This window comes from Patagioenas fasciata, chromosome 3, assembly GCF_037038585.1.
Source record: "Patagioenas fasciata isolate bPatFas1 chromosome 3, bPatFas1.hap1, whole genome shotgun sequence".
Lineage (NCBI taxonomy): Eukaryota > Metazoa > Chordata > Aves > Columbiformes > Columbidae > Patagioenas > Patagioenas fasciata.
In genome coordinates this window covers 24,453,593-24,481,507 of record NC_092522.1, presented here as the reverse complement: position 1 = coordinate 24,481,507, position 27,915 = coordinate 24,453,593, and the positions used below count along the sequence as shown (strand labels likewise).

Below are 27,915 nucleotides of genomic sequence, written 5' to 3'. Positions count from 1 at the left end.
CAGTTGCTTAAGTTTGCTGCAGGTGGGGCCTTGTTCCCTTTCATCCCTGTGGATATATGTAATGCAAGGCTTGTTTCCTTCCCAGGAGCTGTGTTCCAGCCCACAGTTCATAGCCGGTGGAGCCACTCGCACAGACATCTGCCAAGGGGCCTTAGGTAAGGGGGAAGCAGAAAGCTGAGTTTTCCATGTAGGTGCTGCGCCAGGACACCAGAGTTTATACTAGGCTGCAACTCACTCTGTAAATATATCCTTTTGCATCCTACCACCTCTCTTCATATGAAATTAAATCTTTCTTGCACACTGGGACGCAGACAAAGATGCACACAGAGGCAGAGATTGTGTTCAGGAAGGAGCGCAGAGCCAGGCAGAGCAGAGAGCTGAGCCAGGCTGAGGCCCTCTTTATTAGCCATTGACAATTTATAGGTTTTACATATATGGGCCTGGACTAAGAGGTTAAACAAGATGTTTTTTCAATAACTGTTATTCCAAACACACCACCCTTGTGTCTGTTTTCAGTCATGTTGCCATGCATACCTCGTGGGCTGCTTTCTGACCCACTCATTCACACACCCAAGCCCAACATTCGCACATCATACATACAGGGGCGGTTTTCCAACCTCAGATATCATTCTCACTGGCCTGGGTTATCACTCCTTACACTCATAAAAAACATACTTCTGTATAACCTGTCCAGGGCTATTTAGTTGGAACCGCACGTCCTGCCGTTCCTGTAAGGGAGCATGTGTGTTTGTGCACCGAGCACAGCCTAGCTGCGTGCACTGAGCAGGGATGGCACAGACTGGTTTCCTGATGGCTTTTCTGATTGGCACCAGCTCCTTTCATGTCTGCATCCGTATGCCTGACAGCAGCCTGACTAATTTCTGCCTTTAGCAGTCTGCTTAGAAGAGCAGTTGCGTGTATAGTGGGGCGTTTCGTTCCCCAGTGGGAGAGATGCAATAGAGAGAAAATAAGTTATATGGAGGGATTCCCAGCTGCTTGCCAGCTCTCAAGGAAAACAAAACTGGGCTATTTCAGGAGGGATGGGCCAGCCTGGGGGAGGCTCCAGGGGACAGTGGGAAAGGGATTGGCTTAACTGGGCTGTACATGCATGACCATCCACATCTCAAAGCCTCTTGCCTGTCAGATGGGGTTTTAGGCGAGTGCCTCTGTGTCTGTCCTCCCAGAAGGCAGTGTGGAGGCTGGTGAGATGGGCAGCTGCGGGGGTGCAAGAGGAAATAAGCTGAAGTTGAAGCAGTGAGACTCCCAGTTATTCCGCAGCTGTAGGAAGAGGGTGTTAGGTTAGACTGATAGAGTGGTTGAGGGAAAGCTCTTGGTGTAGAGAAACATGACTCATATGTGCTGTGTGTTGTGCTTTTGGATTGGCAAAGGAATGAAGTTCTGTTTGCTTTTCATCAGCATAATATTAGCCACACAGTGGCTTCTTATTCTCTAATTCTGCTGCTGTTATTTGTGTTTTCATGTCCAAAAATCTAACGGATAGGGAAGCCTATTTCTCATGTTTTGAGCTTATGTTTTCTTTCAGAAGTTATTCAGGTTGGTGCTTTAGCAACTAGATACAATTTATGTAAAAAGCCCTGACAGAAAAAAATACTTAGATTGTGAATTTAGTTCTCCTCATACTCAAATATCACCTGTGGCATGAATTAGGCTCTGTTGTGTCATTGGTGAAGTCCTTAGCCTGTCACCAGCTTCCTTTGTGTGTTCTCTGCCCAAGTCTGCCCCACCACGACTTTTTTGGCGTAAAGGGTGTCCCAGTGCTTAACACATGTGCTAGACATCTGTCCTCTTTTTTTTTTTTCCTAAACTATGAAATTTCACAGCTAAGGAGCAGCTCAGTGTGAAATGGCAGTTTATTGTAATGCCATTTCAACAACTGGCATTTTGTTTAGATGCTCATTTCTGAAACTATTTAGTTACTTTCTGCCTTCTGCGGGCTTCCAGCTTTTCTATCCAGATGTTGTGGCAGCAAGAGCACTGTAAAGAAAGATTTGTAACTTAGTTTTCAGGTTGTAGAATTGCTGTTGGTAATGACAAACCTTGTTTTAAATTGATGAAAGCATTTGTCTTAACAGTCTTTGGACCAGCTACATGTTCTCATGAGGCTATATGATACTACCAAAGGATATGAACTGACTTATAGTTTATATTGTTTTATCTCCTGAAACAATATTCGAATAGGAGGTTGTTAATGTTCTTGTTTATATTACTGTTTTCACTATGACTAATTACTGCTATGACTCAACCCACTATCTTCTTATGAATATGGCCAGGATTTTGCTATTGCTTGACAGTTTAGTAGTTGATAAAAGATGACATGCTATTGATCTTTTTTCTATATAGCCATTGAGTTACTAAGAGTCTATATTGAATCTCTGCTTTTTCACACAATGAGGCTAGCAGATGTGCTGTACAAATACATTTTTTTTGCCACTGTGCGATCTGACACCAGCATTTGTATCGATCCATTTGTTTAAGCTTCCATTTACTTGAACTTTGTGTGCTGATACTGATGTCCTCTCACATGTAGATGAGGTTCTTAGGAACATGGTTTAGTGCCAGTGCTAGGTGAATGGTTGGGCTCAATGATCTTGAGGGTATCTTCCAACCAAAATGATTCTATTCTCTGATTTTATGATTTTAGGATATCACAAAGATTGCACTGGAAAACATCAGGTGGTCTTGGAAACTTGTGCTTTTTATGTTGCTTTTTTCCATAGGAAGCTTTTGTAGTCTATTTATTACCCAAAAGGCTTATTCACAGAGAAACAGACCTGTGCCCACGTAGAATTTCATCACTATTGCTAAGCCTTTCAGAACATCTTGGAGTACCACAGGGACAGATGAGGCATCTGAAGCACACGCGCCTGTCACTGCTGCAGCAGGCTGCTTGGCAGGGGATGCGTAACCGAGCAGCTCGGCTGATGAGCAGCGATACAGATGTTCCTTTTAGCCCAGGACTCTTCGGTCTGTGGGCCAGATGCAGTCTACAAATGTGTTTAATTATTTTTGGCCTGGACTATACAACTCTGCAATGCATAAAAGGCATAGCTGGTTGTGAGCACAGAAAAGGTTGTCCCTGCTACAAGGTTGCAGTTTGTTAGGTTCTCCAGACACCAAAGTTCTGTCCCTTGGGCTTTAGATTATTCTGGTTTTATTACTTTTTAGGGGAAACTTCTACAGCAAAGTATTTGGAGTTAGAGTATCAGAGCTGAAGTCAGTGATGGTATTTGGCAAAGAATAGCAACACATGGGATGTGGTGACTCATTACAAGCGGAGGGGAGGAACCAAAGCCACTGCCGAGAGGAAGTTTATTCACCCGTAACCACCTTCTCTGGAGGGGATGTCACCATGGTATCACAACACCGGGCCATACACAGCACAATATCTCTCATCTGCTGTTTGGAATCAGGTGTCTCCTCCTTGCATAAAAATGTGTGGAAAAATAATGAATTGAATAGGATTAATTTAGAAAATCAGATGAATGGTTTTCCCATGCTGTCATCCACTCTACTCTATGTGGGTTGCCACAGCCTCATGTTTCTAACCAGAAAACCTCCTGGAGGCCCATGGTGTTAAAATAAATACATTTAATAGCTGTTAATCTACGCTTATGAGTGTTTTAAAATAATGACGTGTCTGAGATTGGCCAAATGTACATTTTTCCTTTGACTTCATACTCTTACACGAGCTGTGCAGTGATCAGAGGAGCTGCCTTCCACTTACAGCCCTCCAGGCGCTCCATGGGGGTGGTTTGCTTGTCTCTGCTCTTTAGAATGACCAATTTTAAGCCCTTATGGCTGTTAATGCTTGCCTTCCAATTAAATTATTTGCAAAATTCTTATTTATAGCTGGAGATTAGGTAAAGGCAGAGTTGGATGTATCGAGATGAGAAGTAAAACAATGATAGCAGCATAAAGCAAGCATGACAGGAAAGATAGTACTTCTTGTAGATATAAATAAACTCGCATCTGTATAATATTCCCTTTTCTCATAACCTTATTCTGCCTACTGTATTGTGCATTTACAAAAATTCTCCATGATTAACCCAGCCTGGCTAACTCCTTTTAAATTCTTCATTTAAGTAACCTGTCTGTTAGCTTCCTCTTGGACTTGCCTTCTCTATCAAAGGAAAGTCACTGTAAAGAGCCTTACAAAAGGGCCAGTTCTTATAATTAAGGCTGTTCGTTAAAGACCCTGCTCAGGCTTACTTAGCGCAGGCTAAAACTCCAGGTATTATTACAAGATCTGTTCTCATCCAGGCTTTGAATTGTCAGGTCTACTTTTAGTGATGACTGTTCAGAAAGGGAGAGATGATATCTTGACTGTGGAGTGCTTTAAAATGTGGAAACCAAAGGGTGGTGTGTCTCTCATATATGCTGTGTCTGCCTTTTAACCTCAAGAAGGTCTTGCCCAGAGTTGTCTGCGTTAAGATCTATGTGTGTCTGTGTCCTGGTTTTGGCTGGGGTAGAATTAATTTTCTTTCTAGTGGCTGTGTTTTGGATTTAGTTTGAGAATAATATTTATAGTACACGGATGCTTTGGTTGTTGCTGGGTAGTCAAGACATTTTTCGGCTTCCCATGCCCTGCAAGATGCACAAGAAGCTGGGAGGGAGCACAGCCTGGATGGCTGATCCAAGTTGGCCAAAAGGGTGTTCCTTACCACACTTCTTCCTTCTGCTCAGTGTATAAGCTGGAGTTGGTCCTAGGGCACAAATACCACCGCTTGGGAATGAACAGGTTATTTGGGCTGCGGGCTGTGAGCAATTGCATTGTGCATCACTTGTTTTGTACATTCTACTATCATTATGACTATTTTCTCTTCCTCTGCTATCCTATTAAACTGTTCTTATCTCAAACCACAAGGGTTTTTTTCACTTTCTGATTCTCTACCTGATCCCACTTGGGGGGAGGGAATGAGCAAGTGGCTGCATGGTCCTGCTTGCCAGCTGGGGTTAAACCATGACAGTCTGGCTCCAAATTCTCCTTAGAAACCAGCATAAAGTTCAACAGAAAGATTTCTACAACAAAGTTGCTGTTTCTTTGTCTTCATATCTGTCTTGATGGGACAGCTAGAAAGTAAAGGAAATTATTTATAAACTCTGCTTATGGGCTTAGAGATCCTCTGGGGGGAGTTTCGCAGAATCACAGAATGTTAGGGATTGGAAGGGACCTCAGAAGATCATCCAGTCCAATCCCCCTACCAGAGCAGGAACACCCAGATGAGGTTACACAGGAAGGTGTCCAGGTGGGTTTTGAATGTCTCCAGAGAAAGAGACTCCACAACCCACCTGGGCAGCCTGTTCCAGTGCTCTGGCACCCTCACTGTGAAGAAGTTTCTTCTCATGTTTAAGTGGAACCTCTTGTGTTCCACTTTGTACCCGTTGCCCCTTGTCTTACCATTGGATGTCACCAAGAAGAGCCTGGCTCCATCCTCGTGACACTCACCCTTTACATATTTATAAACATTACTGAGGTCACCCCTCAGTCTCCTCTTCTCCAAACTAGACTCAGCTCCCTCAGCCTTTCCTCATGCGGGAGATGCTCCACTCCCTTCATCATCTTGGTGTCTCCGCACTGGACTCTCTCAAGCAGTTCCTTGTCCTTCTTGAACTGAATCGCCCAGAACTCTTTCTTGAACTTTGGTGCTTCTTATCTACGGGGGAAATCTCACTCAAAGATGTATTATGGCATTAAAGGATGTATGCTCTTAATCCAGATCCCTAAGCAGCTTTGTGACCAAGACTTCCTCAGTTATTGTGGTTGTGTGGAGTTGTTCACTTATTCTTTCAGTGCTGCTCTCTGCCTGCCCAGCCTCTGCCTTGTTTATGGAATAGAAATACTAATATTTCTTTGGAAGGGTGGTGGGACAGCTGCTCTCTGAGTCAGACTTGCTACTGATTGAAATCAGCACAGTTTTTCTGAGGATAGTAATACCAATGTCAAATACTCTGGGAATTTCTTGGGGTGGTCAGGTTTGCCTGGTTGTGTAAGGCTGTGCAATGTGAACTCTGCTTTATTCTGCAGATTGAGCAATTGAGAGGAAAAACACCTCCACAGCTGACTGCAAACAAGGGGCACAGGACATGCCTCCAGCTGTTTCCACCCACCTGACAGAGCATGCACAAAGTGCCTTCAGCTCTGCCTGAAGCTTTGTTGTAGAGGCCAGGAGCTGTATGGCTTTACCCAGCTGTGCCTTAGGACCAGCAGAGCTGCGCTGACCAGGCTCGGTTGCTCTCTTTCTGGGTTTATCTAAAGTAGTCTGAATGAGGGCATGGATCTGCCTAGCCATGGGAAGGCATCCTAGAAGTCTAGGTAAGTGTACTGGTACTGGCTTTAGCCTAGCTAGTGTAGGTCTGAGATGCCAGGGACTCACTTCACCTCTGAGTTGTGTGTGTCAGTTTGTAAAAGCCTTGCAGAGCCTGGGGTGTGCGCTGGGGTTGTTGTGCTGCTCTGACAGGCACCCATCTGCAGGTTATCAATTATGTGACCTATGTGTTGAGACCAGTTAACCTGATAATTTATATATTGGTGACTTGTCGCATGCCTGTTCCCAGTATTCAAGATGCTTTGAGGTTGCTCTTTGTTACAAGTCTCACCAAGGCTTGCTAATTTTTCCCGAGTGTGAATTATTGTTCTGCTGGAGGGACAGCAGCACAGTAGGGACAACAAAGATCCCCTCTCTTTTCCTTCTTTTAGGATTTTGTTGGTCTTATAAACACCAAGGAGCCTGGAGGTAAAGCCAAGGGTATTGTCCACCCCTGTGCAGTGCTGGGATGTAGATGGAGAGCGTTCAGGTCTCCTGTGGTGTGTGTTGGTCCAGTGCACACATACATTTACATCCATCTCCTTCTCCCACACTGCCTCTGACATATGATACTTCTACTGCCAAAATACAGAGCAATCCACCACTTTCTGGACCCAGAAGAGGCCTGTCACAAGCTGTGACCTCCTTTAACTCAGTAAGGCGACAGAAGGACTGTTTTGTCTGGGTTAATGAATTGACTTGCTGTGCGATGAGTGCCAGTGGGAGAAGAACAAGTTAAGGAGGAAGGAGTGGATGCGATATAATATTAATTCAGAGGTATATATATAGTACCAGTATGGCATTAATGCAGCCTGACCCACAAAAGCCCCAGTCAAAGTGCCAGGGCTGTTTTCTAGCAGGTAATTACATCTTGGACTTTAGGAAGCCGAACTCTTGTCCAGAAACTACCTGTTTGTGGGACTTAATAAAAACGGGATTCTCAGTATAGAAGGAATCTCTGGGCAGTCTCTCCCAGGTGATTACCATGCTGTTGGGTTTGTTCAAAGGCTTCTTTGGTCACCAAACAAACAAACAACAAAACACCCCAAAACAAAACATAAACCACTTTATGCAGGCAGGTTGTGTATGGGAGAGCACAGATCTAAGCTGAAGCCCTGTTGTTGCCTTTTGACAGAAGGGTTTATTTGCAGAGCTCTTTAATGTCCTCCTCTGTAAGGAGAACTTCTGTGAAGGGTAACTGCTAAAGCCCTCACTCGGCTGGGGGCAGAGGATCACACTGTTAATTGTAGATTAGCCCATCTAAGAATGTCTCTTAGTATCTTCTGACCCCAATCTCTTTCCCAGCAAGCACAATTGCTGTGCTTGGCGGTGCCTCTGAGTGCACCAGGGCCCCAGTGGGTGTGCAGCTCCCAGGGAGGATGGTCTCGATGCCACGAATGAGGCTGTGAGAAGAATGCTTTGCAGGGTGAAATGGATGTGCTGTCACAGAGGAGGGAGGGGAACATCCTCATTGCTTCGTAATCTGTCACAGGGGAATGGCAAGATGACTTTCCTGTTTGAAAAACTTCTTTGACACGACGATTTCTCCATTGCAGTACAAGCAGCCAGAGGCAGGGCTGAAGGGAAAGTTTTATGTTCGGTTATTCCCCTCTAGGTCGTGAAATAGTAAAAGCATCTCAGGTTTTGAAATTATTCTGCCATTTCACGCCTTCCACCTTTCATGAGATGCAAAAAGGGCCATGGGACAAATGTCATTCATAGAGCTGCTGCTGGGTCTCAGCTATGAAAAGTGATGAGCAGGCTGGAGGGAGTTGCAGGTTCCTTGTGTTCCTCCTAGTGTTATCTGAGCAGTGCTGGGTTTGAGTCTGAGAGTGATGAGGTGCTGCTTCTCCCTGAGATTTTCTCCCAGTTGCCCATTCGGACCCCAGATTCTCACCTGTGAGCTTTTGACCCTTTTCCTATAGAAGAGAGCTGGCTGTATAGAGGCAGCTGCTTTGCTGGCTTCTGACTTGCTGTGGGTGGCTCATGCTTCTTGAACCTACAGCCCTACATACACTGCAGGGTGACTGTGGGATGTAATACCAATTTTCCTGTGTTCACAAAGCAAGGCAACAACAGATCTGGTAATGCTAACAAGGAGTAACGTGTTAAGTAGTGGGAGTCAGGGGATCACCTGGGTCTGTAAATCCATAATCAACTTGTAGAAGGCTGCAGAAGACCCATGGCTGAGCAGAAAGGTAACCACTCTCTCAAAGTAACACTGGTTTCTGAAAATAATTACAGAAAACAGAAGTAATGTTTATATAGTTGTGGTCTCCTCCTCCCTCTGCTTTGTAGGAGAAGGTATGGAAAAATACTGTCCAGACAGCCTGTGCCCTGGAGCTCTGGCGTGCAGGCTTGGTGTATGTTGGCTCCATCCCAGGAAGGGTGAAGAGGTGTGTGGGGCTGGGGAACAGTGCCTGCCTTCAGACCTCTCCTGGCTCTCTGATGACCAGCACCAGAGATGGGATGTGGGACTAAACAGAGAGGCCTCTAGCAGGAGCCTCCAGAGGTATATGAGGTGAAAGGAGCTTCTATTGGTAGGAGTCTGGCAAGAGACCTTAAAGGAAGTTTGTCCATTGGGTAGATCTCTGGATGGCAAGTCAACAGGCGTTTATAAGCATAGAGGAGAGAAAGGAAAACAGGCTATGCTTGAGAAAACACTGATCTTCTGAGAAAAACCTGTACCCCTGAATACCTACGTATGCCCATAGGCCTGGCTGTTTGCCTTTTCCCCATGCTGCTTCCTAACCTGTAAACGCTCAGTTTTGTTTCACATAGTCCCAGCATGGGTGATAACTGTGCCGGTAGATCACAGAAAGCCTGCTTTTACTTTTTTTTTGTTACTTTGGTCTTGAGGAAACACAAAACTTACCTGGAAGTGGCCTGTCTTTGTGTGCATGCATTTGGCTTCCCTTGGAGGTAAAGTAATGGGAGGGACCATCTCATTGCAGCTCTATTAGTTATCATTATTAGTCATAATGCACAATCCCTATGCAGTACAAACCCTAAAGAATAAAGTTTGAATAAGTAACTTTTTTTTTGCTTTACAGGGGACTGTTGGCTCTTGGCTGCTATTGCCTCTCTAACCCTGAATGAAGAAATTCTGGCTCGTGTCGTTCCCAAGGACCAGAGCTTCCAGGATAAATATGCAGGAATTTTCCACTTCCAGGTGGGTGAAAAACTGGCCCTTGTCTTTTCGCCAGTGCTGTTGGCCAGGAGCTGGAGTGGCTGGCTATGTCTATGTGTTGGGTGTTTCTTGGAACAATCAGAGTGACATCAAAGAGTCATGCAGAAATCCAAGAAGGGCAATGGTGGTGAAGGACGAGAACCGCTAACTAAAGAGCTGGGAGTAGGGGCTGTCTTTGTGGACCTTCCTCCACTGGCAGATCCATCTGAGGACGTGCATCCCTCAACAGGATGGATGGAGCTGACTGCGAGGGGGATTGCTTTTCATCCAGGAAATTGGTGTTAACAGATCAGTGTCCTGGTGACGTGAGTGCACATCATGGGGTGGTGATGGGGAGTTTATTCTCTCTTTCCAGTTCTGGCAGTATGGTGAGTGGGTGGACGTCGTGGTGGATGACAGGCTGCCCACCAAGAATGGGGAGCTGCTCTTCGTGCACTCGGCAGAGGGCAGTGAGTTTTGGAGCGCGCTGCTGGAGAAGGCCTATGCCAAGTGAGTTGAGGCCAGGGTGGCCCTGCTAAGGCGAGGGAGACTGCTTTCACTCCCCTCAAATCTCTTCATGCCTCCTCACAGCATCCTCAGCTGTCCTGATACTACACCTATAAAATGTCAGCCTTTAAAACTTCTAGGGTATTGCTGCTGCTTGACTGCTTCTATGACTGCTTTAGTAAAGCTTTGCTGTCAGGTGCTTAAGACCAGTAGCCAAAAGTACTGGCTTTGCTGCTAGCCAGGAAAAATAGTTCTTGCATCTCAAGGTAAGACTGGTCCTGGAGTGCTGTCTTCTGTCACCTGGACTTGGGAAGCTCCATTTCATGTGCCCTGCGCATCTGTGAGGGTTTGCAGCAGCAGTGCTTCAGCGTGCAAAGCATGCCAGTCCACGTGCCCAGGTCTCTGTTCAGGGTGAAGATGGTCAAAACTGAATTTCTAGTTTTGGTCAGGGAGGAATTCTGCCATCTAACATTACTGTTTTTGATTGTCTTAAGAAACTGAGCTGATTTGGATCAGCTGAAAATCAGACCCATAGTTGTTAAAGGAATTAAAAGACTGGGTGGAACTAGAGAGGCAAATTGTTAGCCCTTGATTTTTTAAATATTATTTTTTCTTCAAATAGTGTCCATGATTTTTGTCATTGATATGACAGAATCTGTATACTTGATCATATAATATTTTATGGTGGGACTTTGCCAGTACAGAGGTCTAAGAAGCAAAGCTGAATGGGAGACAGTGCATTCATAGCCACTGTGGTGCTGTTGAAAGCAGAAATGCTGTGGCAGTTGGGGAACTGAATCCCTCTCTCCGAGAGAAGGGGACAATAGGGAACCTGATGGTTGTGTCTGTGACAAGAAGAAAATAGGGAGACTGATGGTTGTGTGTGTTTGTCCCCTTTCATGCAGGCTGAATGGCTCATACGAGTCTCTCTCTGGTGGCACCACCACTGAAGGCTTCGAGGACTTCACTGGTGGAATTGCAGAATGGTATGAGCTGCAGAAGGCACCACCCAACCTCTTCAGAATCATTCAGAAGGCACTTCAGAAAGGCTCTCTCCTTGGCTGCTCCATTGACGTGAGTTGGCGGGCCTGTTGCTGGACACTCAGCTCTTGCTGTGTGTGCAGACAGCTAGGGGATGTACCTGTGCTCCATGCACAGGAGGTGCACAGAGGATGCTGGTCCCCTCTGCCTCCACTTTTCTGCTCTCCTTTTGACCCCAGAGTGCGACATAGGCACATTCTCTTCTGGGGCATTATAATAGGTTGAAATCAAAATAGGTTAACTTCATGCATAAAAGCTTGATGTCTCTCGTGTTTTTCTTCCTTGAGACTTAAAGATTTTGCTGTTCCATAGGTTCATGGCAACAAACCATACAGGGAACTCATTAAGGGTCCTGATATATACCTTTGTTCTTAAGAGAGCCTGTAGCTTAGCAGCAGGTTGGTAGAGGCTGAGCGGATTTGGACAGAAAGTCACTGCTAATGGCTTCTGCAGTCAGATGTTCAGAGGTGGCAACCTCCATCCTTGCCATAGCATGTTTGTCATAACAATTGAGCCAAAATGTTCCCCAAAAATATGGGCTTTGTTCTGGAAGCAGGGAGGCTCGGACTGTCACCAGACCTTTAAAAGGTTTTATGGGAAAAGATGTTGCGAAAAGCTGAACCTGCACTAGAAGGAAAAGAGGAGCTTTGGCCCTCTTTCCTGCAAGGATTCAGCATTGCTTTAGTCTCACTGAAACAGACGAGTCTAAGTGCTGTTATTATGATAATCACCCTACTCCCAAAGGAGATTACATCTTAGTTATGTCTAAAGGGGAGGTAAACTGTTTACAAGGACCATGTTCATAATATAAACTGAAATGTTTCCTATCATTTTTTAAGTTAAATCAGAGTCACAGGAGAGGAAAGCTTCACAGCAGGAAAAGTACTTGGTTAACATCACTGTGCAACTTTGCAGCTCTTTCAAGGACTGTTTTACTAGTTTGCATTTAGATAAGAATCTGACATCTGGATTTTTGCCCCAGAATGGTACAAATCTCATTGAGGGGTGGGGAAAAGTAAATATATTCTTTTGTTGATAAATGCTGACACTTTCTGTATTATAAGCTAATTATTGGTGAGTTTAGCCTTTGAAAAAATCCTGTTAAATCTTCTCTTCCATCAGAGAAATAGTAACACAGAAGTTACGCACTACATGGAGAGTGCACTGTGAGCAGTAACAGGGCATGAACTGACAGCAGGAATCCTGCTTGATACCACCCTGCCTGTCTTTTAAACCTCAGATTTGCTTGTTTAAAGATCATGCACTTTCTGAAATGGTAGGAAGGCAACGGTAAACATATGTTTCATAAAGGTTTAAGTGTCTTTAGAGCAAGATGTCGAGCAGTCACTTTCTAGCAAGAACCGTTTTTTCTCTGCAGTATTGATAGGCCAGACTGCTCGAGTGTTGTAGTGGCCCTGAAACAGTGAGAGGGTGATAGGCCTTCAGGTCATAGAATCATAGAACAGTTTGGGTTGGAAGGGACCTTCAGATCTCATCTAGTCCAACCCCTCTGCCATAAGCAGGGACATCTTCAACCAGATCAGGTTGCTCAGAGCCCCATCCAGCCTGGCCTTGAATGTCTCCAGGGGTGGGGCATCTACCACCTCTCTGGGCAACCTGGGCCAGTGTTTCACCACCCTCATTGCAAAACATTTCTTGCTCACGTCTAACCTGAGTCTCCCCTCCTTTAGTTTAAAACCATTACCCCTTGTCCTGTTGCAACAGGCCCTGCTAAAAAGTCTGTCCCTGTCTTTTGTATAGGCTCATTTTGAGTACTGAAAGGCTGCAATAAAGTCTCCTCAGAGCCTTCCTTCTCCAGGCTCAACAACCCCAACTCTTTCACCCTGTCCTCATAGCAGAGCTGTTCCATCCCTCCAATCATTTTCGTGTCCCTCCTCTGGCCCCTCTCCAACAGGTCCATGTCTTTCCTGTAATGAGGGCTCCAGAGCTGGATGCAGGACTCCAGGTGGGAGCAGATAGAAATGGCATCCAAAGTGTAGCCTTTTCCCTTGATCTCCTGCATGGCAGGTCTGAGGGTGGTGGTGCTGGGGAAAGGTGACCTCTCCCACCCCGCTGCAGAGCCAAAGGGGGTGTTTTGACCCAAAAGCAAAGCACTGGGGCTTGTTGGATCTATGTATGATCCCCGATGATACCTGGGCAGCCTCAGACCAGTCATCCCTTGTGTTCCTCCTGGTACCTTGAGAACAAGGAGCTCATTGCATGTTCCCTTTGTATAGTGTTCGGAGATGCACAAGAGGGGATGCACCACACGGAGTGTTTTGGAGCCAGGAGGGAGCTTTGCTGCAGTGCAGGGCTTCTGGCATGCATCCCATGCCACAAACGTGGGCCCTACGGGGCTCTAGCACTGCTACACATGCTGCATCCCCTCTCCCTGCTCTGCCACACAGATCATTCTCGTTTTCTCTGTGCAGCAGCTAAGCCACCCCTGCGGCCTCCCAGCAAAATTAAAGCTCCATTGGAGGGGGAAGCTTTGCTCTGTTGGATCCCCTTCCATGGGGGTGGCCATGCTCACTGACTTTCTCTGCTCCTCCAGATCACCAGTGCGGCGGAGACGGAGGCAGTCACTTCCCAAAAGCTGGTGAAGGGACACGCGTATTCGGTCACCGGGGCAGAGGAGGTAGGTGAGCTTCCCGAAAGGGGTGAAATGCAGCGAGATTTGCATGTAGCCCTTCCCAGGCTGCGGCAGCCACAAAGTCACCTTCAAATTGGCAAATTCTTCCGTCTCATCCATTTTGTCAAATCAGGTTTTGAGTCCCTTCATTCTGAAGAAATACCGAATTAGTTGGTGTGTTTTGGATAAACACAAACTTGACTTCTTGGGGGTTTGACCAAAAAAAACCCCTGTTTTTTTCATGAGCATTGCTATTTCCCACTGAGCAGGGCGGTGGGAAGCTCTGTGCAGATGGCACACTACCCTCCTGGTGAACAGGCACCTCAGAACATTTCTGTGTAGCAGGCAGCACTGTACCTGAAATGCACAGCAAGATGTGTGAGAGACGTGTGCTAAGCAAAAAACAAACAAACAAAAAAGTTATTGTCCCTTAAATGTGGAACAGCACCTTTTAGCAGGGCATGGTGCTGGAACGCAATGTGCCTGTCCAAGAGCAGGTGACTGGCAAAGCTAAGGCAAGTGAAACCAGAAGAAGCAGATCATGGTGTCCTTCCAGGTGTGTAATGGACTGGACTTTCAGTTACTTCACCAATAATTGTTTCTGAAATAATTTCTGAAACTTTAGAGTGAGGCGTAGAGAGCTGCTGACGTGCTACGCTGAGGTGAAGGCTGCTATCAGACAGGTTTATGTGTGAGCATTTGGTTGTCCTCTTGCAGCAAAAAGCAGCAAAGGGGGAGTTTGACCATAATTCACGAACAGACATGACTTAGCTAAACTTTTCCATTGGAGATCTGTGCAGGCTTTGTAAGGATAGTTTATTTCAGGCACTGGAGCATCACCTCTGGACTTTGCACTGCTCCTGCTCTGTGCAGCTTTCTTGCCTTTGGGCTCCAGCAGTGCACCAGCTCCTTCCTCAAATTAGTACCATGTGTTCCCCATAAATACTGGGCGTTCCCACTGAAACTGGTACAATTTTGCTTGGCCTCTGTGTGCACAGAGATCAGCAGATAACAAGCCAGAGCCTCAGCACAGCATGAAGAGGGGCTGATGCTGCTGCACTGCGGGGCATTCACGTGGTCAAAGGGCTTGTGGCCAGACTGAGTGTCCCATCTCTTGTAACAGGCTCATCTTAGACGCAGGTAAAGTGAAAAAAGGCATTTGAACGTGAAAAGGCAGTTTATATACAGATGACAACTTTAGAGAAATAACCCTTTGTGTAATACCTGCTTTTTGGCAGGCCTGTAGCAGCTTTACATTCCATTTGCTTGAAATTCTGTCACAGGTATTTTTCTTAGCAGCACAAACTAGACATTTTGCTTATCATGAGGTTTGATTTGTGCATGCTATAAACCTTCTCTGGACAACCTTGGGTACATGGAACTCTTTCAAAATATTTTGGACCAGATGAGAACATGTTTGTGTATATACATTGTCATGCATAACACCAAGATACTTGCTCTTTCATATTCTTTAATTCCCATAGGAAAGGTGGAAGGGAGAGCAGTTTTGAGTCGCTGGGTAACTCTTCATACACTTCTGATCCCATCAGGTGAACTTCCGAGGAACAGTGCAGAAGCTGATCAGAATCCGAAATCCCTGGGGGGAAGTGGAGTGGACTGGGAAATGGAATGACAAGTGAGTAGATGGCTTGTGTGTTGCATACAGGCTTTCACTAGAGGGGTTCAGTCATATTTCCACTGTCATCTGTCTACTGACTACCTCAAATTCCTCTGTAAGTCACATCTGGATGTGATGTTTGCTCTCTTTCAAAGAAGCATCCCATCGCTGTCATCTCCCATGTGGGCATTGCTTCATGCAAACACATGCCTTTGTGTAAGATGCAGTGATTCGGCTGGTGGTTCCTAGAAGCCCCTCTGTAGTTTCTGCTTATTTAACAGCCTGGATTCAGCGGTGAGCTTCTGAAAACTTGTTTTCTAATAAGGCTTTAAAAATCCGTTTCTCTTGTTAGTAATGAAAACTGGATTTAACTCACTTCTGTGGCTGGGCAGTATTTATCCTGAGTCTTGCTTTTTCTAAAATAAAGCTCCATTTCAGTCAAGTCATTAGCACTTTTCTGCAAATGAAACTTCTGTTTCTGATCCTTACCTTGGATATTTAAGAAGTGAGGTATTGAATATCCCAGGTCTCTGAATTTTAATTCTGCTATGATTTGAAAGCCCTGGAGCTGCTATCATAGAATCATAGAATGTCATGAGTTGGAAGGGACCCACAAGGATCATCGAGTCCAACTCCTGTCACTGCATATGACAATCCCAGAGTTCACACCATGTGTCTGAGGGTGTTGTCCAGTCTCTTCTTGAACACTGTCAGGCTTGGGGCCGTGACACCTCCCTGGGGAGCCTGTTCCAGTGCTCCAGCACCCTCTGGGTGAAGAACTTTTTCCTAATGTCCAACCTAAACTTCCCCTGGCACATCTTCCTGCCATTCCCTTGGGTATCAGCTAAATATTGTGGAGTATTGCAGTTGTGTGGAACTGTAAGAAAGTGAAATCATTATGCCAGAACAGCTACATTAGGGTTTAACCTTTACTGTACCCTGTAGTTGATGTGGGATTGTTTTTCAGCTGCCCAAACTGGAGTGGTGTTGACCCTGAGGTGCGGGAGCAGCTGACTAGGAGACATGAAGATGGGGAGTTTTGGTAAGTAGCGCTGGGCTTCCATTCAGCCTGAAGGGAATGTCTTCTCTTCTTCTTTTCATACAAAGTAACCTCTCCCAGTACACACTCCATGATGAGTGAGCAAATTCACCCCAAATCCTAGTGCTAAATGGCAGTGGGAGAGAGGGAGGCTAGGCGAGGTGATTGCATTGAAAGCCTGTCCATTCTCAGGAAACGTTGCCTGTGGCATTGCTTCCCACAGGATGGCGTTCAATGACTTCTTGAGACATTACTCCCGCCTGGAGATCTGCAACCTGACGCCAGACACCCTGGCAAGTGACAAGTACAAGAAGTGGAGCCTGATGAAGCTGGATGGGAACTGGAGGCGTGGAGCCACTGCAGGGGGGTGCAGGAATTACCCAAGTAAGAGCACATGGTCACCACTGGGATGGAGAAACCCTTTATACATGTCTGCTTGGACTTTCTCTGGGAACTGATTCGGAGTGACCTATGGAGGAGGATGTACCTAGGGTATCTGGGACTGACATCTAAAAACTGCAGGTTTTTGGGAAATGTGGCTTCCCAATGAGGGTCTAGTTGTGATTGTAAAGGCAGGGAGGGGAGTATTAGGTTTCCTGCTCGCAGCTGATTTTGGAAATCAGAGCAGCATCTGTCCTAGCTGACATGTATATACCAACACGGCTGCTTTCAGCCTCTGAACAGTTTGCACAAATCTGCTTCCCAGACACTTTCTGGACAAATCCACAGTATCTACTCAAGCTGGAGGAAGAAGATGAGGATCCTGATGATCCTGAGAGGGGCTGCACTTTCATCATTGGCCTGATTCAGAAGCACCGGCGGAAGCAGAGGAAGATGGGAGAGGACATGCACACCATCGGCTTTGCGATTTATGAGGCAAGTAAGGCAGTACAGGTGCATGGGAGGAAAACTCACCCTGTAAATGGGGTAGTGCAGTTCTCAGACTGGGCTTTTTATCAAAACTCAACCAGGTTGAGTCAGACACCAACTGCAGCCAGGAAATTCCACTTAGATATTTAGAAGATCACCCTTCACAAAAAACAGTGGTCAAGCACAGAGACAGGTACTTGGAGAGATACATGGAATCTGCATTCCTGGAGATATCCAAACCTAGGCTGGACAAAGTCTTGAGCAATGTCATTAGTTTTGATATTGGCCTTGTTCTGAGTAGGGTGTTGGACCAAATGACCTACAGAGGTCCCTTCCCACCTATAATATTCTGTGCTTCTAGTTGATGAGCAGAAAAAGTATTCAAAAATCAAAGTGCAGAACTCCAGTCTGACCTTTGCTTGTCAGGCTGAGGTGAAAAGCAGCAGAATGGGAGCAGCCATGGTAGGAAGCAAACTTGGGGAGCAGAACCATCCAAAACACCTGTAAAACTTGTTCTACTGAAAAAAGGGTCAGAGATGTGTCTATGTTAACTCCTTAAGCAGGACATTTTGTTCTGAGCTGCAAAGCAGCAATACTTAACTGGCGGTGAAAATAAGAATAATGGTCTTGGCTGCAGATTGCTCTGTATCCATAAGCAAGATGTGCAACTGCTTGCCTTCTCAATATCCCAGCTTTGGAAAAGCTCATCCAAGAGCCTGATCCCTGTAGGCAAATAAGATTTAAAGCAAAGTTAGGTCCCCAGAACCCATAAGGAAACAGAGAACTGCATTATTGTCTTGCTTAGCCCTTGCCTCCTCTCCTGATGGTGGAGAGGTCAGAGGTTCAGGACAGTGAAAGAGAAGATGGGAAATAAATAATGGAGAACCTGAGTCTAGAAAAAACATGATAGGGCACAGGGTAGAGTCAGCAGAAAACCACAACCAGCCTGGCTGTGTCTGTGCTGGCCCAGGTGAGCCCCACCAGCCTCTGGGATGGAGCTGGGAGCAGAGCCAGCGGTTGGGCGACATGGGCTCAGCGCTCACCTTCCCCCTCGAGCTGGGTGTTTATTTTTCAAGAGTATGGGTGTACCTGGTAACCAACAGTGAAAAGCAGCCCTGGAGCTGCCATTCAACAAGCAAATAACTCTCTCCTTTTCTCCTTGCAGGTGCCCCCAGAGGTATGTAGCATGCATTGGTGCTCAAGGTGCAGAGTTGGGCCTGAATGGCTTGTGGGAAGAAATGGTTCAGAGGATCCTCCTTTGCTGCAGGACACTATTGACTGTGCAGAGTCCAAAGTTAGAGGCCATTTGTTCTGGAAGGGGCTTTGAGCCCATGCTGCATTTTCAGAGTGTCTTGCATTGGGATGAGAGCTCCTTGTACTGCAGAAACCCATCAGAGCTGTTCTTACAGGGGTCTTCTCCCAGCCCAGCCCCACACCTGCTTCCCCAGAGCACAGCTGCTTTTCTGAGGTTTGCACAGAGTTCATGTTTGACGCATAACTGGTATTCCAAGGAGGTGTTGATTTTCATTTCCCTAAGCACAGCCTTCATCCTTTTCTCTCCATTTCTGCCTGCAGGTAGCTAACAGGATGCCCTGGGCACTAGAGAGGGGTGTGCAATGCAGCGATGCTCGTGCAGTACGAGTCAGGGCTGCATACGCCTCTGAGCTGTTGCTCCTCATTATGGTTGGACTCAATGATCCTGAGGGTCTCTTCCAACCAAAATATGACTCCTCAGAGGAACGAGTGAGTTTGAGCAAAATGACGGGGTAACCCCATTGCAGGGTGTGCAGTACCTGTGAGGGTGCCTGCAGAGCAGCTGGGGCCCCTCACAGCTCCCCAGGCCATGCTCAAACCAGCTGCTGCCACACAGAATGGGGTTTCATCAGGAGAGGCAATGGTGCTACTTGTTAATTGCATTTTTCATGTACCTTTTGAATGCCTTACCAGTACTCTGTCAGCCACTTAGCTCTCACCCTAGCAGTCCAAAAACCTGATTTTCATAAAAAGAGACTCTAACTACAGTCCTCCTTTTCCCCAAAAGATGGAATTTTATCTCCCCCATGGCAGCAGGTCTGACAGGTTTTGCATTCTTAAAAATCCGGGAGGACGGGAAGGGAGAGATTTTTGAACTGTGCATGTTCCTGATGTTTGCTTCTAGACCCGAGCTAGTCCACCGGCAAAACCTGCACAGAAGAGTTTGTTGTGGAAGATGTTACACTCCAAATATGCTTGTAACTTTTATTTCCTTCCTGGAGCCCTCCATAAGAGACCTCTCTGCCTTACAGCAGCTTGGCTTCAGAAGCAGAGCAGGGCTGCGGTCCCCTGGTGGCACCAGCTCTGGGGACCAGAGGGACATCTGTACTTAGCCATCTTGCTTAGAAGAAAAGTAGTTGTGGAAGAATTTACCAGATGTCTTCACAAACTGTCCATCATCTGCAAAATATAAGCATGACCCAAATGATTTATGGAGGTGATCTGTAAAATACGTTTGCACCCACAGCTCAGGAGTACTGTGGTGGGATGCACCCACCTCCCTTTTCTTTTGCTTCTGTTGAACGGACTTTCTCTATTATATTTTTAATTTGTGAATACAATTGCATGCAAACTGTGGGGTTTTTCCTTCTTTCTTTGTTTTTCATAAGTTTTCTGGCCAGACGAATATTCATCTGAGCAAAAACTTTTTCCTGACCAACAAAGCAAGAGAAAGATCAAACACCTTCATCAACCTCCGAGAAGTGCTGAACCGATTCAAGCTCCCTGCAGGAGAATATATCATTGTACCCTCAACCTTCGAACCCAACAAGAATGGGGATTTTTGTCTGAGAGTCTTCTCTGAAAAAAATGCAAACTCCACGTATGTAGTTTTTTTGTAACTCTGTAAGAGCACTATTGGCATGTGGGCACCCTCTCGTCCTTCTCGTGGGTGTGGAAGGATGGAGCAGCACAGGGCTCCTGCAGGAAGGGGGAAATGAGCAACCACCTTTGTGGATGGGGTACCGGCGAGTCTTGTTTGTCCCTGGATTCCCCATGTGCAACTGAGGAAAGTTTGAGTAAATTTAGCAGGAAGGAATGGTGGAATAACAGTGACAATGACAATGATAATAATAATAATGATAATAATGTTACGTATTAATGCTATTTATTGATATAATAATTTGATTTTAACATAATTAAATATTTTGTATGGTTGATATTAATATATCACTGTAACAATTATTTAGTGAACTGTTATTATTTATTATTTCCAGCACTACTTGGGCAGACATTTTCAGTTATTGGGCTGTAGGCAGCTGAATTGGTCTGTGGAGAGAAGCAAACCCCAGCGAGCAGCAGGCTGGGCTCTCTGCTTGGGAGACAGAACTAACTGCATGTGGTCTTGGCTGTCTGGGAACACACTGATCACAAGGATTGATCCTCACACCTTTTAGATTAGGCTGGAAAAAAATTCGAGATACTTGCTCAGCCGAACGATACCTTTGATGAAATTAAAGTGGGTTTTAATGGAACTGGCTCAAACCACACTGTTAACTGCGAAAAAATTTAGACATGTCACGTCTTAAAGGGCAGCTGGGCTAAGGCCTTGGGAAGTGGTGTAGGATCATCTGTATTGAGCTCCCTCATTCAAAGCAAGCAAAAACCTTTCTACTGTTCTGTAATTGTTTGTTGCATGTTTCTGTGGCAGTGAGAAAACTGGGACGTCGGTTGTGTGACAGCACATTCAGCTTTTGATGAGCCCTTTGTGCTTATGCACCCTCCATAGTTGGGATGCTCCCACAGCAGCTGGGCGACAGTGTTAAAACACTTCATGCACTCTGGCACATCCAAATGACTTCAAGGCTCCCACTTTTTGCAGTTTTAAAGGAAAAAAAAGAATTAAAGTTACTAGATAAAGTTTGACTTGCACCTGAGAGCCTGGTCCTGGGCTGGGGTCTGTAGGCAGTAGCACTAAGTGACCCAAAGGGTCGTGTCTGACCCAGAATCCTATCTGTTGCTCTGCAGAACATTGCACAGTTTATAATGTGTTTTGAATCTCTTGTTGCTGTAGCTGGCAAAATACTGTTCTCGCTGGTGGGTACGCAGTGTGTGGTTAATTAATCCCGTAACTGTTGAACACATTGTTATTCCCGTCATTTAAAGGATCTCTCTTTAGCTGAGACTTAAAGCAAGGGCATCAGAAAAGTGACTTGTTTTAATTTCATTTTCTTTATCTTTCTAGGGTTATAGATGATGAAATTGAGGCCGATTTTGAAGAGGTATATCCTAAATATTTTAAATTGAAATCATTTTGTCATAAATAAGTGGAGTTGGAGTGCCTGTTCCCTGTGCAGGGCAGCATTTTTCTATAGGCATTAGCAAGAACTGGAAACAGATCTTTCAATGTCTATGGTTGAATGTCCAGCAAACGCAAAAATCATAAGCAATCATGGAAACACGTGTTATCCTTTATCCAGAGTGGTGAGCTTGGGCTTCCCAGGTAGAGGAGATCATGTGCTCTCTGCAGAGGTGGCAATGGGAAATTCCCTTTGTTTTCCAGGAATCTGGGAGTGCAGCCCTTTAGCTACAGGGGTGTTTTAGCACGTGATACTGTTTCTATCAGTAGTGGCTCATCATATGTTTAGACTTGCTGCAGATGTTTTGCCCACTAATGCATCTATCACTCTATTATTTTTTTCCTTTTTTTTTTTTTTGCCAAGATGAGAATTTTTGATTGATTTTAGTGAAGACAGCTAGTCTAATGGTAGAGAGAAAGTAGAAAGAAGTTCGGAATTTGGTTGTGATTTTTTTTAATACAATAATTAAAAAAAAAAAAAGAAAAAAGCAGAAATTTTCAGTTCCTGCAGCATTTGCAACACCAGCATTTCGAGGCACCCCTGAAAATAAAACTTATCAAAATCAAAGTAAAAGCGCTCTGTGCCTTCAACTTTGTCACTTAGATTGTGTCTCACTAGAGGAAAGGAAATGTATTAAGTCCTTCTCGGGCAGAAAAGTTCCTCCTTTCCATGTTCTCTGTTTCTCTCTTCTAGACTGACATCAGTGAAGATGACATTGAACCCAATTTTAAAAAGCTTTTTGCACAGCTAGCAGGAAGTGTAAGTTTTTGGGCTTTTGTTTGGTTTGGTTTGGTTTCTTTAAGGACTTACTGGTAATGTGTGTGAGTGGGTAAGAGAGATGCTTCCCCCAGCAAGGAGTTTAATTCCTGTGCTGAGTCAAATCTCCAGCAAGTACCTAATTGTGTGTGCAAAAATCTGTGTAGTTACCCATCTGCTTACACAATCGATTTCTAAGTGCTCCTGTTCTCTTCAATTGACTTTTATCTCTGCAGGACCCTAATTCTGTCCTTCAGGTGGAGGATTTGGTGTCTGTGCACAAGGGTCTCTCTGGGAGACAGGGAGGGCTGGGCTGGGCCTTCTCTGCAGGCTGCTCTCGCCTGCCCCAGGGCTCAGACAGACCCACAGCCCGGCCTGCTAATGCACAGCAGGGCTGCACTACTGGGAACTGCTGGTGCTACTTGGAATGGGTGTGGGGGGAGCTTACTGCTCGCGTTTCTATCCAAGGGAAACTAGAGCTCCAGGGGATGCTTGAGTTGGGCCAACTGACCCAAAGGAGTCAGAGGCTGCTTTTGAAATGGTGTCTGAAGCTCCCAGAGAGAGGGATGGAAAGGAATAGAATAGTGATGGATAGGATAGGATGGATAGGATAGGAATATAATTGGAATATAAATGGAACAGAATGGAATGGAACAGAATAGAATAGGAATAGACTAGATTAGGGATGGAATAGAGTAGAATGGAATGGAGTGGAACGGAATAGAAGAATAGAATAGAATAGAATAGAATAGAATAGAATAGAATAGAATAGAATAGAATAGAATAGAATAGAATAGAATAGAATAGAATAGAATAGAATAGAATGGAAATGGAATAGAATAGAATGGGAATGGAATAGAATGGAATGGGAATGGAATAGAATGGAATGCGAATGCAATGGGAATATGAAGAATAGAATATATCAGTTGTTTTCCTCTTTTCCACAGGATGCAGAGATCTCTGCCTTTGAACTGCGCAACATCTTGAATAAAGTCATGGCTAAACGTAAGTACCTTCCTCCAGCTGTGCCTTTGGGTGGCCACCAGCAGATTTCCAGCACAGCTGTGAGAGCACAGACTGCAGCGCTGGCCTGGGCAGAGTCAAACCTCTGGGCTCTGCCCCAGACCTTGGCTTGGCACTCCACACTGCCAAGGCCACATGCTGTCTCTGCTCTTTTGGGAAGCTGTGCCTGCACTGAAGGTGTGTTTTACAGGATGTGTGCTTTGGCAGGGTGCACGTGGGTGCCTTTTATACCAGCGGCTGCTACTGGGAATTGGCTGCCAGGAAGAGGGATGGATTTGATTAATGCTTGATAGTAATCAAGAGAAGGTATTCCTGTTACTTTAATATTGAACCACCCAGGATTCAAACAGCAGCCCAGCTAATGATGTGGAGTGTCCAGTTAGCAGTGGTGTATTGCTGGTTACCAAGCTTGATTTGATGTTCTTCCCTTGCATGAAGCTACCTACCACTGAAGGCCATGTTGTCGACAAAAGTCCACCCTTGTCTTTGCAGACAGACAAGGGCAGGAAAGCTTTACCTCTGTTTCTTGCTTCTGTAGCACACCTACAAACTAGACCAGCTGGGCTGTTTGCTTGAGGAAACATCACGGCTAACTTTTGCCCCAAGTCTCTTTGTCAGGAAATCAAAGAGGGATGTTTATTAGCATCCATTTGCCTGCTTCACTGCTGTGTCCCCCTCATGCAAAACAAGGACCGTCCTCTGAACATTTCCCAAGAGCTCTGTCATTCTTGCCTGTGTGTCCTCCCACCTGAAGCTCTTCCTCACTGCCCACACCTCTAAGTGAGCGTTGCCTCCCACTCTGCTGGATGCAAAGGAGATGGCTGAAGCCATAGCTCACCTCCACATGGGGGGTACCTTAGCAACATCAGGCAACCGTTTCCCATCTGGCATTTGAGGGAATTGTAGGAATATCTTCATGCAGTTACCTTGACCGCAGCTCTACAGGCACCACATCCTCCGCAGTCTGCCTTGCACTAGGTACTTGCCGGATCCCAAAGGCTTTGGATGACATGAATAAACCCCAGAGCAGGAGGCAGCACCCCCTGCCACTCGCTGCACTCAGCTGGCCCAGGCTGTGGCAGTGATGCAGCTGGACTCCCCTTCACAGAGTAGGATTTAAGCAGGCAGTGAATTGCCATTGAATAACTAGCAGGTGTAGATCACAAACAAGGCACAACACTAAAGTACACGTCACATAGAAGCAAAACAAAACAAAACAAAACAAAACAAAAACACCAAAATGGTAAAGCCATCTTGCCAGTTGCAAAAGAAGCCACCAATGACACAGAAGCAAATAAGGGCTAAGGTGTACATGCTGGGTACAGAGCTCACGAGCAATTTAGGAAGGTGCCATGGTACAGCATGCAATCATAATCCTGTCTTCTGCTCTTTCTTTACAGGCCAAGATATTAAATCTGATGGCTTTAGTATTGAGACATGCAAAATAATGGTTGACCTGTTAGATGTATCCTTTAAGGCTGTTCCCTTGACTATATTCTTCTGCCAGCAGTGGTGTAGGTGATCTGTTGCCTTTGCAGTGGTAGGTCCATACTGAGGTACTAGTGACTCCTGAGGGGGAAAAGCTGGTTTTACTGTGGGTACCCTGAATAAAAATGGTAGTCCTTGCTGTTGCTGCTGACTGGGGCTTATGCATTCTCCCAGGCAGCAAGGAAAATCCATTTTCAGACAGGAAGACCAGCTTTGAAGTCTCCACAGCTCTTGCGTGGTCTGGTGTAGCTGGAGACAAAGTGGAGTTTGTGCTGGGAAAAGGCACCTGACTCTCAGCATGGATTCTCCTTAGCCTTGAATCCTTCATCCTGCACTTTTGCCCTCCTAAGAATAAGGGCAAAGGTTTAGGATGAAGGATTCAAGGCTAAGAATAGTTGTGTTCAGTTTCTCTGCTGTGGGAGTTGAATTACGTAGGCAGAAAAAGGGAAAATTACCAAAACAGAGTGAAGCTTTGCTATAATTTGGTGTAAAATATGGCATTCTGTAGGGACTCCTTAACTGTTTTTTTGGGAGTGATGCAATGACCAGGTTCTTTTGTTAGCTGTATGTGCAAATACTCAAGTTGTCCAAATAACAGGCTTGGTTGTGGCTTTTCTTATTTATAATCCAGACTCATGCTGCTATAACTGTAGGTGTTGAACAAAAGATGCAGCAAAAATGACATCATCTTGGCCATTTTATACACCTGTTGAAAAGCCAGAAGGAACAGAAAGAGCTGGTGAAATGATCACGGTTTAGATGAATAAATCATCTTATTGATTTAGAAAGACAATAATTCTTGGACAACAGCTGTGTATTCAACAGGTTGAGTCCTTCAGAGAGGACTTAATGGTTTTTTAAGTATTAAATCACAACTGCTTATGTAAGTAAACTCAGCACAGGGAGGGGAAACGTATTTTCTTCCTTCCAAGAGCTTGCCTTAACTAAAGAAGAATGACGGGAGCGGTAAACTGGGACTGAAGGAATTCCACACCCTCTGGACAAAGATTCAGAAATACCAGGTAAGACTCAGCCTTTTGTCAGAACATGCAGCTGAATGTAGAGGTGATGGAGTGATGGTAGACACATTTGCCTTGGCCAATGTATACAATCACACTTCCCAAAGCAGGGACTCTCTCTTCAGCTCACAATGCATTTGTGGCCTTAGTCCCCCAGATTTTGTCCCTTGGAGTCCAGGAGTGTGACTGCTGGTCCTTCAGGCGCTCAGACGATGAAGAAGAGGTTGCCACCCTTCCTGCCTTTCTCTTGGAGGGGTTTTTGCTTTGTTTTAACTGGTGTCCAAATATGTTTAGCCTTCCCAATTAACAGTGCAAGTTTGATGTCAGTCTTGCTGCTTGCTTTGACAGTGATAGTGCCATTTTGCACAGGCGTTCAGGGAGTTCTCTGGAGTCTGTATCTGCTCCGGATACTGCATTAAAAAGACTTTCCAAAGCTGCTTTTAGACAAACTTGGAGATAAGTATCTGGTCCTTCAGACTAATGTTTGCAAACGCCCCTAAGCAATGTGCAGGCTGCATTGCAAAATGCAAAACTTCCAATGAAAGCCAAAGCATGCTCTGAATTGTTGGCATGTTTTGACTTTGAGCTTTGTATCCTGCAGAAAGTTTACAGGGAAATTGATGTGGATCGATCTGGTACCATGAATTCGTATGAGATGAGGAGAGCGCTGGAAGCAGCAGGTATTTATATCCGTCTCTCTTTAGGATTATATCAGTTTCAGACTAGGTTGACAGATGCTTGCTAGTTGCCTGTGTGTTACTTACAAGCTGAAAAAATCCTGTATTCCCAGACCTGAAAGGACTTGGTTTAATTTAGATGCTCAGCCTTTGTGTAGCAGTGCCTTGCCATGAAGACACTAGAAGCAGCTCAAATGAATACCAGGTTTGCAGTTATTTTCTTTAGTGACCAGCTTCTGGAGAAGCACAAATAACTGCAACAACCTGGTAGTGTACCAGCATATTGTTGTCTTTCAGTGAGTCTCTCTGGGTGTATATGGGTTTGGCATAAGGTGGTGAAACTGGGATACTGTGATCCGGGAAATGGAAGTGGCTTAAGCAAGGGCTGATGCTCACAAGAGCATTAAAATATAGTCAGTTGCTCCTGAGACCACTGAAAAGCAAATCTGAGTTTTGATGTTAAGTGAGGGAGGTATCGCAAAGCTGTATGATCCCAAATTAGCTTACCTTCTGGAGCCAACTTAATGTCCACATTTGGGCTCTCTAGAGCTTCCCCCTCAAGTCACCACTGCTTCATCTCGGGTCTCAGTGCACCCAGTCTGGCAGCCGCCTCGGCCACCTGGGGAAGGACCACAAACTGAAGCAGGTGGCTGTGTCCCCTAGGAAACCGAAGTACAGGTGTGGGAGCGCACATGTGACCTAGTCACAGCTCCTCATCTCTCCACATACAGAAGGGGTTATTGGGAGTTTCCAAAATGGATAAATAATACTCTTAAAATTTGAGAATTTAAGTAGCTAATTGGATTTCCGGCAGTACAGAAGGTTGGGGGTTTTTTGTTGGAGATTTTTGCTTTTTTTTTTTCTTCCTTTTTTAAAGGCTTGATGTTGTGCTTTTAGGGTTCAAGTTGAACTGCAAGTTACATCAAGTCATTGTGGCTCGCTTTGCTGATGAAGACCTCATAATTGACTTTGATAACTTTGTCCGGTGTTTGATTCGCCTGGAAACCCTGTTCAGTGAGTACATGCTTGATAACTAGACAGACTCTCCTGCTTTCTGATTTCAAGTCCAGAACACGATATTTGGAAAACTTTGTACTAGAACTGAGGTGTCTACAAAGCTGAGCTATGGAATAAATCTGGCAACCCAGTCTGCACACTCCTCCTTGATCTAAGAACCAGCCTTTTAGGCCAAACTGCTGAACCAGGACCGGTCTTCCATGCAAATAACAATGTTCATTAAAAAACAAACACCTCTAGATTGACAAATATTGTTAATATTACAGACTGAGCCATTAAAAATGTCCAGTCTGTTCATGCACACAAGTATACAGTAACTTCAGGGTGGCCCTATCTGGTTTGGTGTGTAGACTGTTGCCAAATTTTAGACTCTGGGGCTGAATTCCTTGTTGATCCTGGAGC

General features: G+C 45.3%; 1 protein-coding gene across 1 annotated transcript in view; it reads left to right on the top strand.

Moving 5' to 3' along the window:
* CAPN2 (calpain 2) overlaps window positions 1–27,915 on the top strand; it is a 30,487-nt gene that overhangs the window by 1,080 nt on the left and 1,492 nt on the right. The window contains exons 2-19 of the mRNA XM_065834510.2: window positions 86–155; window positions 9,380–9,498; window positions 9,872–10,005; window positions 10,908–11,076; window positions 13,598–13,681; window positions 15,226–15,311; window positions 16,261–16,335; window positions 16,556–16,716; window positions 17,039–17,208; window positions 18,368–18,379; window positions 19,845–20,056; window positions 21,419–21,455; window positions 22,227–22,292; window positions 23,237–23,294; window positions 24,713–24,777; window positions 25,754–25,822; window positions 26,421–26,499; window positions 27,394–27,510. Coding sequence (XP_065690582.1) covers window positions 86–155; window positions 9,380–9,498; window positions 9,872–10,005; window positions 10,908–11,076; window positions 13,598–13,681; window positions 15,226–15,311; window positions 16,261–16,335; window positions 16,556–16,716; window positions 17,039–17,208; window positions 18,368–18,379; window positions 19,845–20,056; window positions 21,419–21,455; window positions 22,227–22,292; window positions 23,237–23,294; window positions 24,713–24,777; window positions 25,754–25,822; window positions 26,421–26,499; window positions 27,394–27,510 — 1,783 coding nt within the window. The remainder of the gene's footprint in view (window positions 1–85; window positions 156–9,379; window positions 9,499–9,871; window positions 10,006–10,907; window positions 11,077–13,597; window positions 13,682–15,225; window positions 15,312–16,260; window positions 16,336–16,555; window positions 16,717–17,038; window positions 17,209–18,367; window positions 18,380–19,844; window positions 20,057–21,418; window positions 21,456–22,226; window positions 22,293–23,236; window positions 23,295–24,712; window positions 24,778–25,753; window positions 25,823–26,420; window positions 26,500–27,393; window positions 27,511–27,915) is intronic.